The following is a 14547-nucleotide window of genomic DNA, read 5'->3' as shown; positions in this document are numbered from 1 at the left end:
CCTTCACTCTGTTCTCCCCCTACATGGCCTGCTGTTAGTGTGTGTGTGTCTGTGTGTGTGTATGTGTTTGTATATATATATGTGTGTGTGTGTGTGTGTGTAAGAGGGTGGACAACATGGACAGGCTGCTGACTGGCTACAGCTGCTAAAGGAGAACCCTACGCTGGACACATGATATTTTAAACATCTGGTATTTTTGTTATGGCTGTATTGATTTAATAACCAATAATGTGGTGGGTCCAGCAGACCACTGAGTAACACACACATCACAAGGGTTAAGCATGATTCATCTCATAATTTCAAAGAGAAAATTCTTGTTTTCCTGTGATGTTTGCTTGAAATGTAGTAAACTTTGTGAGTCTCTGATTGTCTAATACGGTCTTATGCCAGTGTTTGGGCAGCTACTGTCAAATGATGTTTTGTTGATTTTCTAAGTGGAAGCAACACACATCCTCCACAGGGAGCAAACGTAAATATGTTATTGTCCTGCTAATCTTAGTGCAAAATTTCTATTAATTTAAGTGTAATATATTGGAAAAAAAATTCACCCCCCCCTCCTATCATCCATAGGAAATGTTCAGCTAGAGACCCTCTGATCGTATTTTTCAGTCAGAAATTCATCCCAGTACAGAAGAAAATTGCATTATGATTGCAGATTCACTCTGGCTATAAGAGAAAGCATGCTCAATCACATATTTTTTGAAAGGTTGATCATGTAAAAAGTAGCGATTTCTGACTTTGAAACTGATTTTAGATACACTTCATATGCCAATCTTGAAACAAAATAAACATGTCCATATACACCGATCAGGCATAACATTAGGACCATACGCTTTCTACGCTCATTGTCCATAGAGGATGACCAACACAAACTGTGCAGCAGCAGATGAGCTATCGTCTCTGACTTTACATCTACAAGGTGGACTGACAAGGTAGGAGTGTCTAATAGAGTGGACAGTGAGTGGACAGTGTTTAAAAACTCCAGCTCACATCAAACCACTCTGAATGACTGTTTACATCTCAGTGACTGAATTTTGTAAAAAAAAATTGGTGGAATCTCCCTTTAAGTGAACTGAGATGGAATAAGCCATGAATGTTTTAACCACCATGCAAAATTTGAATAAAAATATTGGTGCCATCTAAGTGCAAAACAGCAACTTTACAGGAAAAGGCAAGTTAATGTAAACAGATTAATTTATAAGCAATTTTAGAGCATTTCTATTGGTCCATTCTTCATTAAATTTGTGCTCAAATCATGTAGAAAAATAATGGAGATGCTTGTTTTGTTTGGACAGTCGCAGTTTGTATAAATACTACACTGAAAAATACCTTGAAGCATTCAGGATGGCACGAGATGTTGAGGTGTTCGATGGTGATCTTGGCGTCATTCCCTACGGGGCCACCACAGTATGTGCAGGCGGTCATGTTTGTGCTGGTGATCAGAAAATATGAGGTCATCACAAAAATCAGGACTAATTCTAATACACATCTCATCATTTACTCATTCACTAAGGGCACAGCTTCCAACATTAGCTGCACTGCTGCACAGAATAGAAAATTGAGATTGCAATTGTTTGTCAGATTCTGAGTGCAGTGATATTACATATTCAGAGTCCTCTGCGTTTCATAAATGCTTGAGAGAACTTTTGTCATCCAGCAAAACAGCCTGTGTAATATGATCCTTCAGGCCTCGGGCTAGTCTTCATTAACCTAGGTAGTCGTGTATATTACCTGGAGGGGCTGCTGTATGCATAGTTGGAGCTGGCCGAGGTCACATAATCCAAGTCGCTGTGGGCGAGAACACACACATTGGCCTTTTTAATACAAGATGATAGCTTCATTCCCCGCTCGTTATATTGCTCGGTCCACTGCACCGCCAAATTGAACACAATAGCCGCTACAATTGCTTTGTGTTTTGGTGATATGATTAGTACAGTTGCGCATTGGCATGTTTTATTCTCATGTTGTTCAGCGCTCCGCTGCCTGCTGGAAGGTGCGTTTGAACTCAGAGCCACGTTTCAGTAAGTCTATACTGTTCTATGCTGATCTAAGAGCAGTAGTGTTGGTTTCCTTTGTAAAAGTCAAAGTGTCCACATTTTTTCTTGTGTTTAAATGATTAACAGGCATTTGTGCTGTGGTGGACAAAGTACTTGTATACAAACACTTGTATACTTCAGTATAAAGAAAAGTACTCTTAAAATATTATTAAGTAAAAGTACAAGTACTGTCAGTATTTCTACTTGAGTAAAAGTACAAAAGTACTTGCTTGTGAATGAGCTTAAATATATATATATATATATATATATATATATATATACATACATATATATTCATTTGAGTAATATATATAATATATAAATTGTCAAAAACTGAAAAACGACAAAAATGGAAAATGGAGATACAAGGTTTTGTTCAGACAGCAGCGATATATATATATATATATATATATATATATATATATATATATATATATATATATTTCCCCGATGATGATTACAAAGACCTGGAAACTGCAGACATTTAAAGCTGCATTCAAAACACCATTATATCCTAGGGTAGGATGTGGATTTAATGGGCTCCTGTTGTTAAACTGTGGAACGTGGTTTTTCCCACGTTTTTCCCACATTTGAAAAATGTTCAACTTCACCCAAAAAGCTGCGCTGGTCATGTGTCACTTTTCACAAGGTAACCAATCAAAAAAGAGGGTGGGTAAAATGAACCTGGAGCGTGCACACACAGGGCTTCACCGTAGGACAGGTTTGCTTGCATTTGCAAATAAATATTTACCTAGGAGTTAAATATTAATTTTTTGGCATATGTACCATCCCCTATATACGCCAGAGGTTTGCTGAAAACGTACCCTTAAAAGTAGAGGACAGGTGCCCCTCACAACTGTAGCTATATGATGTATTTGCTAATTGCATTGTTAAAGGTATTTGCTAAAGTTGCTCACAGGCTGGTTAGGAAGAATTAAAGAAGCACAATAAGGACGAGTCTATTCTTTTATATGATGTGTGATGTCATGTTGAACCTCCACCTCAGAACACTGACCATTAAGATCTGGTCCTGCTCTGCTTTGCAAAACTTGTCATGGCATCTCAGATGCAGATTTTTTGTGGAATATGCTTTGCTATTTCATGTCTGCAGCCACACCGGTCTCCTTAATACAACATTTTCATTAAAATAACATTGTACATGAAATATAATAACTCAAAGTGCTTTTACGTTTGTTACCTTTATAAGCAAGTATGTATAGAAATAGAAATGTAGAAAGGACACTTGTACTTTTACTCAAATCTGTTCATATAAATATTAAAGTATTGTATTTTGTCCACCCCTGCATTTGTACATTTTTTGAAAGGTCGATTATTTAAAAAGCAGCAATTTAATACACCAAAAACAGCCACAATTTATTTTTACATGACCATTTCCCAAACTTTAGAATTAAGCAGACTGTTTTCGTTACTGTGCCTTTAAGACTGATGTATGTAAATGACCTCTGTTCTGGTTTCCCTGTACTGTGCCTCACTCAAAAAGCAGTCCAGGCTGAAACGCACCTTATAACTTCAGTACGGATGGACAGGGTGAATATATGCAAGTGTGACATCACAAAAACCAATGAATTCAGAATCATCAGATCAGTTTCCATATGTGGACAATTTGTGCTGAGGAGTAAAACTTCAACTGTGTTACACATTACATTTTTTTTTGTAACCTCTTCAACTCCTTGAGATCACCAGTGGTTCCAAAACACACTTCATCATATTCTTCATAACTTTCATATTTCATAAGCTACATTCTAAAGCTGGGGGGTCATATGAGAGCTGTAACTGTCTTCTTTCCAGTCAAATAGACGGGTGATGTAATTTTAAACCCTTATAATAAAAGAAGCTGAACTCACAATTTTTTTTTTTCTACTGAAAGTCGACCCATTTTTCCACAAATCTGGGCTATAAACTGTAAACAGATGGCGTCTCTTCAGTGATCTGCTCTGTTAAAATTATTTTTATAAAATAATACAAAGAGTGTCTAAGATTTTTGGCTTTCAGCAGTAAATTGTAAGCATATAGCAATATGTGTATCATAAAACACATGTTCTGTTCATTTGAGGGGAGCTTATTAAAAAAAATAAATAATAAATAAAAATGTACATTTATTTCATGCAGTTACTGAATAATTTGCCTTACGATTTGGTCAAACCAAAATATACCCTGGAGAATAAGAGGTTAAGGAAGAAAATTTCAGTTTTCCATGGTATCGGCCCTTTAAATTTAGGTTTGATCTGTGGAATCTAGCTTGAAGGCCACCTGCTTTGGTCAGATATATCAACTAATCATTATTCTATACATAAGAATTCCATTCATCTTACCTGCTGTTGTATGTGGGCAGCCCAGGCGTGTTTACGTACTCTTTGACATAAACGATGCCCCTGAAAGACAGCAGAGGTCAAAGGTGTGAGTTTTATGTATTTACCAGTATATAAATAAAGATTCTAAAGTATGACTACTTACTTCTTAAGGTCACTGTCCAGTGACTTTGGCTCCAGGGCACTCCTGTCCACCCTTCTGGTGTAAGGTGTGTAACTTCTGTCCAAGATCAGATAAAAGAAAATGCAGCACTGAACTCAACTGGAACTGAACTGCTTTGCAATGTGTGCTTAAACACGTCAAACACCACTGGTCTTCGTTTGTTATTAGCAGAGCTCTTTAATCAGAATTAGTCTGGTTTTGAAGTGGATTACAAATTAACAGCTCAATCAAGCATGCTAATGTTGCTAACAATGAATGAAAACGAATAGCCACCAGTTAGCATAATGAAAATAGCATTATGCTAAACTGGTGGCTGCTTGTTTCCATTTATTGTTAGCCACATTAGCATTTTTGGTGAGGGTATTCCTTTAAAGTTGTTTCGAGTGTTTGCATAGAACAAGAGAGGGGCTTTTAAGGAGCCAACAACATAGACTGTCCTTAAAGGGGAATTCCACCGATTTTTCAAAATTTCTGCATAATTCCATCATTGACATGTAAACAAAGCTATGCACTGTAGAGAAACCTATATGTATTTTCTTTACAGTGGTGGTGACAGGAATCATGGGTGGCAGTATCTACAATGTGAATATACAGTCATGCAAAAGTTTGGGCACCCCAGTGAAATTCCACACTTCTGCACAATTTAATGCACGATTACTGTTTGTTTGCTGAATTTAACACATTGGAAAAACAATTGGCCTGTGGAAAAGTGATGGCACATTTTATATGTTATGTTTTACTTCTAATATCTTAAATTCAGCAAATTAATTATAATTATGCACTGAGGTTTGTTTAAACATGCCATATTTAAGTCTTATTTTTACTTAAAAAACCAACAAAACATGTAATTTGACCAGGCGTGTTCAAACTTTTGCATACGACTGTGGTACTTTTCTTTGCTAACCGAAATGACAAGTAAACCTACACATATTCTTTTATATGCAATGTTAATAATGGCAAAATGGTGCTAAAAAAACAAAAAAATGTTTCCTCTGGGGACTGTTTTGCCTTACAACGCCCTGCATTAACATCTCTGCCATGAATGTATTTTTAAAAATGATTTAGGCCAAAAGTTTAACACAGAATTATTGTGAAACAGTGTCTCTGCCATCAGCCGCATGTATCCATTTCATGTAATAGCTTTCTGTGAAATAGCTTTTAGAGCCATTTAATGCTTCGGAAGTCTGGTTCCTATCACCGTCACTGTGAACAGTTCTGACTCTGCATGCTTCTCTAAAATGTCACACTCTGATTTACGTCTTAACAATTTAATCATGCAAAAAGATAAAAGTCACTCAATTTGAGTCCCTCAAGTCACTTTAAAATGTATATATTCTTCACAGATTATCCCTTATCCCTTGTATAATATAAATATATTTGTACATAGCAGAGAGGATTTTTATTTTATTTTTGTTTTTCCCTTACATCCTTACATAGGTCCCCCCTGTCTCTATATTTTGTGTATATTATATTATATATCAATATTATATAATATATTTCAGTTTCAGTGTTTTCTTGTATTTTTATTTTTACTTGTTTATTTTCTGTAGAGTGATTATCTGAGCCTCGCCACAAGCATTTCAATGCATGAATGTCCTGACATGTTGCGCAAATGACAAATAAACTTGAAACTTGAAGCTTGATTTCCCTTTTAAAAACACATGTCCATCAAGGCAGGATGAGATCAGTATTGTCTGTGGACACAGAACTCAAAAGGGCTGAACTTCTCTTTACTTCTTTTCTGAAAGCTTGGCCTTAATGTGCTGCTTCAGCCGTCCGTCTCTTATTACGCCGTGCAGGTAGTGAACGGGAAGCACAAGTTAAGATGATCTATATCAAGACGTGGCTGGGGGAGCAAAGCGCTTGCACTAAAAAAGCCTGTCCATCGCTCATAATCTGGGACGTGTCTACATCCTGTAATCCTAATCCCTTGTTTTTAAAGGATTATATTCCGATGGGATTTTTGCTAATGTAAAGTGATCACACTGTAAATGACCCCCTTTCCACCAACAGCAAGATGCTGCCAGCAATCTTTATGCATCCAACTAGATGTTAAAGTGACAGTAATGATTGTACAGTGTAAAATGCACGTAGTGCAGTTAGCGGCGTCAGCACATCCTGATCTTTTGATTAATTTAGAGCCTTTTTTTTTAGAATTCATACTCTTGATAAATTGAGAGCCATTTTAGCATGACCTCAAACTCTAATCTGTTTAATCTCTGCAAGCATATTTTCAAATTATGACATAATGAACTCCTACTCGCTGGATTTCTGGAACAGAGGCAAAATCCAATTTAACATCAATACAGTTGGGTTATACTCTAAGGAGATGCCGCAGAGGGTCCTGTGAGCAATGCCCTAAAAAAACACTGATTCACTAAAGAACCATGTTTGGTACAGAGATCTGTGAGCATGAAGAACCCTTCAGAAGCTCTAAGAACCCTTATACAATGTAAACAGTTTAAGGGTTCTTCCTAGAAAGGTTCGCACATCTCATTTACAAAAAGTTCTCCAAAGAACCCTTTTTTGCACCTCTGATTTTAAGAGTGTTGGGTTAGGCATCTGTGCCTTTACAGAACACTCTTTCAAATACAGGTTCTTAATTGGTTCTTGGCTCAGATATACGGTTCTAGGAAAAAAAAACGTACAAGTTAAAAACTTATAAACTAATAAAACTAATAAGTGTAGAACGGTTCTCCAAGAAACCATCCACTGAAAGGTTCTTTAAGGAACCAGAAGTGGTATATCTATGGCATGGCCCCAGTAAAACATCTTTTTGGCCTCGTTGTTTAAGAGTGTAGAAAGCTGCACTTACGTATCCATTGGTTGCAGGTCAGCGTCCCTGTGAGGACAAAAATAAAGAAATCACAAAACTAGCCGTTTAAATGAGATCAAAGTGGTCTCCTATATGACAGATACGCAGTGTGTTCAGTGTTTTCTGGACCTGTGGTGTAGATAGAGCAGGTGTAGGGAGAAGGTTGGGCTGTCCTGCACCTGGCCTGCCTCCATCCCCCAATTTTAACCCCTTACTTACCACATATGTGGGAGTGCCTATTAATTTTACTCCTTATCCCTTCATTTCTAAAGTGTAGTGTGGAGAAATCTGATTCTTGCTTGAATTGAATGAGAAGTGTTTTTTAAAACAAGAGGACTGAACACTGCTTCAAAGGGGTATTCCATCAATGTTTTAAAATTTCAAATGGTTATGTACACAAAGTCATTCAGAGTGGTTTAATGGAAAGCGATGAATTATAGAGAAACGTACTGAGTCAGGACAGTTCACAGTGGTGGTGATAGGAACCAGACATCTGAAGTGTTTAATGCCTCTAAGCTTGACCTCACAGAAAGTTATTACATAAGATAGTTATGAATATGCTGCCTGATGCCTGAGACATTGTCTTTATAATAGGTTTGAGAAGCTTTTGGCCAGGAATCCATTCATGGTGGAGGGGTATGTGCAGTAAGGCAAAATAGTCCCCAAAGAAAATTTACGTTTTCACATGCATCACTATTTCACTATTTGCATCACTATCACTATTTTACCATCATTAGCATTACACACAAAAACTCAGAGGATGCATGCAGGTAATTCTGGATTGTAAATAAAATGTCTTTATTTTCATTGTAGACATTATGACCCCTGGTTGCGATCACCACCACTGTAAAACATCACAATTCACAACGAGCCTTATCACAACAAACCACTCTGAATGACCATTTAATTATTCACAAATGTTGAAAAATTGGTGGAATTCCCCATTTAAGCTCCAGTCAAAAGTTTGTGCCTCCCTGAATGAATAGTGTGTTTTTCATGTCATAAGACATTTTGACCTAAAGACTCGTGATTAAATTACGGCGCCCTCATTAAGCTGCTTGAGAGAATGCCAAAAGCTGCATAAAGGCAAAGGTGGCTACCAGGATCGTTCCTTAATATAAGCAATATAAGCAGCTGCTTCAGGGCCCTGAGGCACCAGGGGGCCCCACAACTATGTTTTGTTGTCTATTGATATTGACAGAAGGACAGCACTATGGGCAGCGACTGTGTTTCAGGAAGAAAACAACAAAAGCAGAATAAACACAAACCACAAACACACGTTCATTTATTTTAACTGTATTTTTTATACTTTGATTATTATTTATTGTTTGAAACAATTTAGTTGTTTTAAGATTCTATTTCCCCAGTGTACAGTTAATTAAGCTATTGTTCTATTGTGTTTACTTTAGAGTTTATTAACCTTGTTTTATTGAAATATGGAAATATTTTTTATTCTCGCTCTCAAAATGATATGACTGTGCTGGTTGGGACCCCCAAATGTCCAGAAACAGCTTAAAATTATGTCTTATAAGCCTAAAATAGACCGCTAAGACATATTTGGTTTGTTTGTTTAATCGCTGTGTTATTACATTGTTATGATGAAATTACTGGTGTTGTGGGACCCAAGACCGAAAATTAACGGCTTCGGCCTTGACTCAGTCTCAAAATCGTTTGGACCCGGTCTGGTCTTGCTCTTGGGGGGAGGTGTACTCAGAAACTATTCTCCAGATCGGACAAGTGCAGTGCTTCGGCATCTGAGGTGACTGAAAACTGAACTTTTCTTCTATCCTGATTGAAAATCAACAAAACTTTCAAACACAGTAAAACAATCCTTTCTTAACGTAATTAAATAAAATCTTGATGATCCAATTGATCTTTCCATGATGGCTTAACTGGGTGTTATTTATTTTGCTGAGGTTCCAAATTTCAAACATCCCTGAAAAATGGATGCATGTTGTTTGGTCTATATTCAGTCGACTATAGGCAGCGATTTCTGAATAGGTTTTAGAGAAGAAGCGACAGAGAATAACTTCACCAACTTCCAAACATTTACCATAACAATGCAAAGTTGGATTAAGACTATAATATAATAATAATTAATAATATTTTTAGGCTATGTATTATTTAATGTGATAATTTTACAAAACATATGATTTATCAGTATTTATCATGCATATCGCTGCTGTCAGAAGAAAACCTCGTATCTCTAAAATGATAACTTTACAGGAAAAGGAAAAAAACGGCTTTACTTTTAATGTAAGTCAATGGAACCAGACATGTTTCAGTCATTTTGGAACGTTTCTTTTGATCCATTCATCATGAAATTTACACACAATGTAAAGAGCAACAGGCATTTTGAAATTATGTCAAAAACTGAAAAACCACAAAAATGGAGATACAACATTTTCTTCTGACAGCAGCGATAATGAATTATAATGAATGTACAATAAACAACAAACTAATTCGATTTTTTTTTTCCCTTTCTCCTTTTTATTTTTTGTACTAAAAAAATCCTAATCTAGTCTTCGTCTTGTATCGGTCTCAGCCTTGACTCGAACTCAATGTGTCCAGATCTTGACTCGGAGTCACCTCTAACTGTCTTGCCTACAACACTAGGCATTAGTATTTACTTTCTATGGAAGTATTAAAAATAAGGAAAACCCTTCCGAACTCAAGTTTGACCCATTTAAAACAGCCATTGTTGGGCAAATGTGTAAACTTGCACTGTTCCATTTTTCATAAATTTGTGTTTGAAGTTTGCAAAACCAACCAAATGCACCAATTAGCACCTGAGACTTTAAATTATGTCTAAGATGAAGCTTTTTCATTGTGCCAAAGTCAAACCCAGAGTGTGTTAAACAGATCACCCATCACCTACATCCAACTGAAAAGCAAGAGCCTGATGACGTGTCATTGTACCTGTTCTCCGTTGTGGTGTTTAGAATAGGAGATGTCCATCTGTCCCATGGGGAGACATTGTCAGATGACCTAAGACATATAAATAACAGCTTCAGGCGGATACATTTCATGCATTTTCAATATATTCTGAGGGGTCAGTGGTGACGCCTGTGAAGGAGTAATTGGATACACTGCTGTGCTAAAGAATAGAGGAGGCTTTGCAATTTGGTAAAAAGCTAGGCCATGTCCAGGTTATTTTTATGTGAGCACCAGTGTACAATCAGTTCTAGGTCACCGAGCCAAGTGTGGGCATTAATAATACACGCAATGTGACTATTGTGGTGTTTTGAGGCGTGAGAGTGAGAGACTGAGAGAGTGAGAAAGAGAGAGAGAGAGAGAGAGAGAGAGAGAGAGAGAGAGAGAGAGAGAGAGAGAGGGAGAGAGACATGACTCACTCCATCTCAAATGTGACTGCAACGGTCTGCTGCATGCTCCTCTGACTCAAACACAGCATTCAAAGGTCACACACCAGACATACACACATGCAAACACACACACACACACCCTTCCTGCAGAAAATGTGCTCTAGAGGCTTTGATCACTCACCTCTGGTTTGCGCTGGGTACACTGCTGTCAGAAGGCTCCTTTGAAGTGTCACTGCTGAGGCTGGAACGCAAAAAAGCGACAGTCGCATGTTGTACTCAATATGCACCTTTGGAAGTGCCATTACACGCAGGTGTTTCCTGGACAGGTGAACGCACCATCAAAACGCTTTACAAACGCATTACCTTGTGAAGTCTGTGTCGATTGGAATGACATCTTTAGCCAAGGAGCTCAGGGCATCAGCAGGCAGATTCTCACTGGAACTGAAAATAATACAGTGGAACATTTAGCCTATGAATATCTGACCATGTTTGTAATGCATCAGGTTTCAGAACGGGTGCCAAATTGTATACTGAGTTGCCGGCCTATGTTGTATCCACACTCATTGGCCATTTTTTCAGGTACACCCACCATACACTGTCAGTAATAAAGGTACTGTGCAGGTATTTTTCGTTTATCAAGGTGCAAACAATGTAAATGTTCCCTCAAAGCTCCAACAGTGGTTTTAAGGTCTGATTGTGAACCTTAAATAAGTTTTTCCAGGTGAAAAGTTCGTTTTTGTACCTTTTCATAACCGAATGTTTTAAAACAGAACAGTAAAATAAAAGCCTGGAGACGAGACGGGGTGTGTGGAGTCAGTACAGCTTAGAACATATCATTTCAGTCGATTATGGTTCAGTTATGTTCCCTGACTAAAGGGACTGAGATGAACCCTTGAGGGTCCCACCCCAGTGACAACAGGGGCACTGACCCAGTGACAGTTTAGTACCTTTATTTCTGAGAGTGTATGCAGTAGTGTGTAAAAGTCCAACCTTCATTTATTTCATTTCCAGTCAAAACAGTTATTTTATTCTTATTTTAGTGTAAGATAAAAACAGGACTTACACAAGCCTCAACACGTAAATATAATACCAACATTTTCAGTATTTAGTTTGTTCACCCTTTGCCTTCATTACAGCTTCCATTCTTTTCAGACTTGCTTTCAGTTTTACAAAGAAATCTACAGGGATATTTTTCCACACCTCCAAAGTTCAGTCTCAGAAGTTGGTTGTCAGCCCCCGCTTCCTTGTCCATCAATAGGATAGGACAAGTTTAGGACCACCTCTTATCTGATTGTACTTGGGAAGTGGGCCAGTTGATGGTAATGCATGTTGGGCTCATAACAGTGCAATAAAATGGCCAATGAGTGTGTACAAGGTACATAATATGTCCAAAAGTTTGTAGACATGCTTTCTTCTTATAGAGAGGTTATAGAAGCTGTCTGTGCTTGTGTAGTGCACCTCGACTAGCTGAATCTACTTATTAGGAAGTGTTTGGATACTTTTGGACATGTACCTAATAAACTGGCTAATTGGTGTACGACAGAGTTTGAGCTTGAAATCAATGAGGCACAGGGCTGATGGACTCTTCCATAGCTTTCGAAGAGCTGGGATCTGTGGGACTGAATAATTACGTACACCGATCAGACATAACATTATGTTCTTGTTTCTACACTCATTGTTCATTTTACATACAGAGCAGGTACTCTATGAGGGTCCATGGGGGTCCTGACCACTGAAGAACAGGGTAAAAGGGGGCTAACAAAGTATCAGAGAAACAGATGGACTACAGTCTGTAACTGTAGAACTACAAAGTGCTCCTATATAGTAAGTGGAGCTGATAAAATGGACAATGAGCGTAGAAACAAGGAGGTGGTCATAATGTTATGCCTGATCAGTGTATATAGATCAAACCATGCCAATGCGAAGATCCCTTTCAATCAATCAGCGTCATCATTGTCATTCCAGTGGTGCCTCTCTTGATCTTACCCCTCTGAATGTTCATCATCTCTAACGTCATTACAGTCTTTGAGTTTATGTGTATTGCCATCTCGACTTTTCCTTCCTCAGGCTCAGTAATGTCATGGGCATAGTAATCATAATGATTTACCACTGAGCTGTTTTGACAGCATCTTTACCTTCATCCCGCCCACCTTTCACATTACCATAATAATTATCATTATCACTGTCATCACCATCATTACCATCATCATCACTCATCTGCGTTTATTTGTTCGGCCTGTGCGCGTACCTGTCCGACAGTAGAGGATCGAACAGCTCCACAGGGCTGCCAGAGAAAGGGAGAGAAGGTGTTGTATTTGTAATAGGTGTGATGTGTACACAGATGATTGCGTTACATTCGGAAATCGTCACCTTTAAGCCCAAATCATTACCTCTTTGTGCACTCGCTCACTATCGGAATAGGATCAAATGGATCAGCAGAGCTGAAAAAAACAATTTCACAGTGATTTCACTCCGAGAGGCGAGAACACACTTTGTCATATGCAAATTGAATTCTGATGTGACTGTTAATAGAGACGCTCCACTCCACTCAGCTGTGGGCAGAATGAGAGTGGCCTCTGCTGCCCCTAGTGGACAATCTAGTGTAGTACTACAGCACTGTGCCTCTTTCTGATGTGATGAGTGTGATGGGTTCGTAGTTCAGCAAGTTTTAAGTAGAATATCATCACTGTCACAACAAAACCTCACATATACACCCAAAAAGTGACTTTACAGATGGAAAAACCTTCTGAACTTTCAGTGTAACTTCATTTATCGTGAAGTTTGACATAGTGTTTCATTTTATGCAAAAAAAAAGGTTTTGGAGATGCAAGGTTTTACTCTGACAGCAACGGTATTTACAGTCATATGCAAAAATTCGAACTATCAGGTTCAAATGACACTACGTTGTTTTATTTAATGAAAATAAATTATAAGTAACAGTCTTTAAAGGTAACAAGCTTAAATATGTTGTCTTTCAATTTTAGTGCTCAATTTCTAGTTATTTGCTGAGTTTAATATATTGGGAAAAAATATAACATACAATATAAAATGCCATAATTTTGCAAAGGCCATATTTTATGGTTTTTTTTTTTTTCAAATATGTTAAATTTAGCAAATAAACTTATTTATATTTGTGCATTAAAATGTGCAGAAGTGTGTAGAGGATGTGATAGCATATTTACACCTAGAAAATTTGAATGTAATTTATAAAAAAGTTATTATTATTATTATTTTTATTATTACGTACACTCCAGAGCAGCAGTTTGGAAACAATACCTTTGTAATTGTAATATGTTTAATAAAATAGTACAACAATAATAATAATAATAATGTGTTGTTATCTATTAATGTATAAATTAGATGTGCACTACAGACCAAAACTAGATAAAAGTGCAATCATTGTTAATGAGTTTTAAAACATCTAAGAAAATAAATGTTGTATTTATTTATTTACTTACTTACTTACTTGGTTATTAGATGTACACTATATTAAAATACCTTAACATAGAGCAGAAATAAAGTTTGACAAATGTCAGTAGTTTTTAATAATAATAATAATAATAATAATAATAATAATAATAATAATAATGTGTGTTTATTTATTTGTTCATTTATGTATTTATTTACTTATTTACTTACTTTTTTATTAGATGCACACCCCAGATGATACAGTAATATATTTATTAATCATAATATAAATTTGACTAAATGTCAGCAACAGTAGTGTCAGACTGTCTGGCGGTTAATTAGTTTTGCTCCTGCAGAGTTTTCTTGCCTCCCTAATCAGATCCACCTGATGCTCCTGAAGGCCTGATGTTCTAAATGAGGAGTTTGTTATAAACAGTGACGATGAAGACTTTTCCTAAACAATACATTAGAG

The 14547-nt window shown here is 37.1% G+C and overlaps 1 protein-coding gene across 6 annotated transcripts in view; it reads right to left on the bottom strand.

Moving 5' to 3' along the window:
- The window catches only part of znf185 (zinc finger protein 185 with LIM domain), a 48874-nt gene that overhangs the window by 914 nt on the left and 33413 nt on the right, over nucleotides 1-14547 (bottom strand). For all 6 annotated transcript variants that reach the window (XM_036569353.1, XM_036569357.1, XM_036569356.1 and 3 more), the window contains 10 exons: nucleotides 13058-13108; nucleotides 12916-12951; nucleotides 11031-11108; nucleotides 10849-10908; nucleotides 10264-10332; nucleotides 7345-7371; nucleotides 4512-4586; nucleotides 4370-4429; nucleotides 1732-1788; nucleotides 1330-1432 (listed from right to left, as the gene is read on the bottom strand). In XM_036569353.1, coding sequence (XP_036425246.1) covers nucleotides 1330-1432; nucleotides 1732-1788; nucleotides 4370-4429; nucleotides 4512-4586; nucleotides 7345-7371; nucleotides 10264-10332; nucleotides 10849-10908; nucleotides 11031-11108; nucleotides 12916-12951; nucleotides 13058-13108 — 616 coding nt within the window. The remainder of the gene's footprint in view (nucleotides 1-1329; nucleotides 1433-1731; nucleotides 1789-4369; nucleotides 4430-4511; nucleotides 4587-7344; nucleotides 7372-10263; nucleotides 10333-10848; nucleotides 10909-11030; nucleotides 11109-12915; nucleotides 12952-13057; nucleotides 13109-14547) is intronic.

This window comes from Colossoma macropomum, unplaced genomic scaffold (genome assembly GCF_904425465.1).
Source record: "Colossoma macropomum unplaced genomic scaffold, Colossoma_macropomum, whole genome shotgun sequence".
NCBI classification, from domain to species: Eukaryota; Metazoa; Chordata; class Actinopteri; order Characiformes; family Serrasalmidae; genus Colossoma; species Colossoma macropomum.
This window is presented reverse-complemented; position numbering and strand designations above follow the sequence as displayed.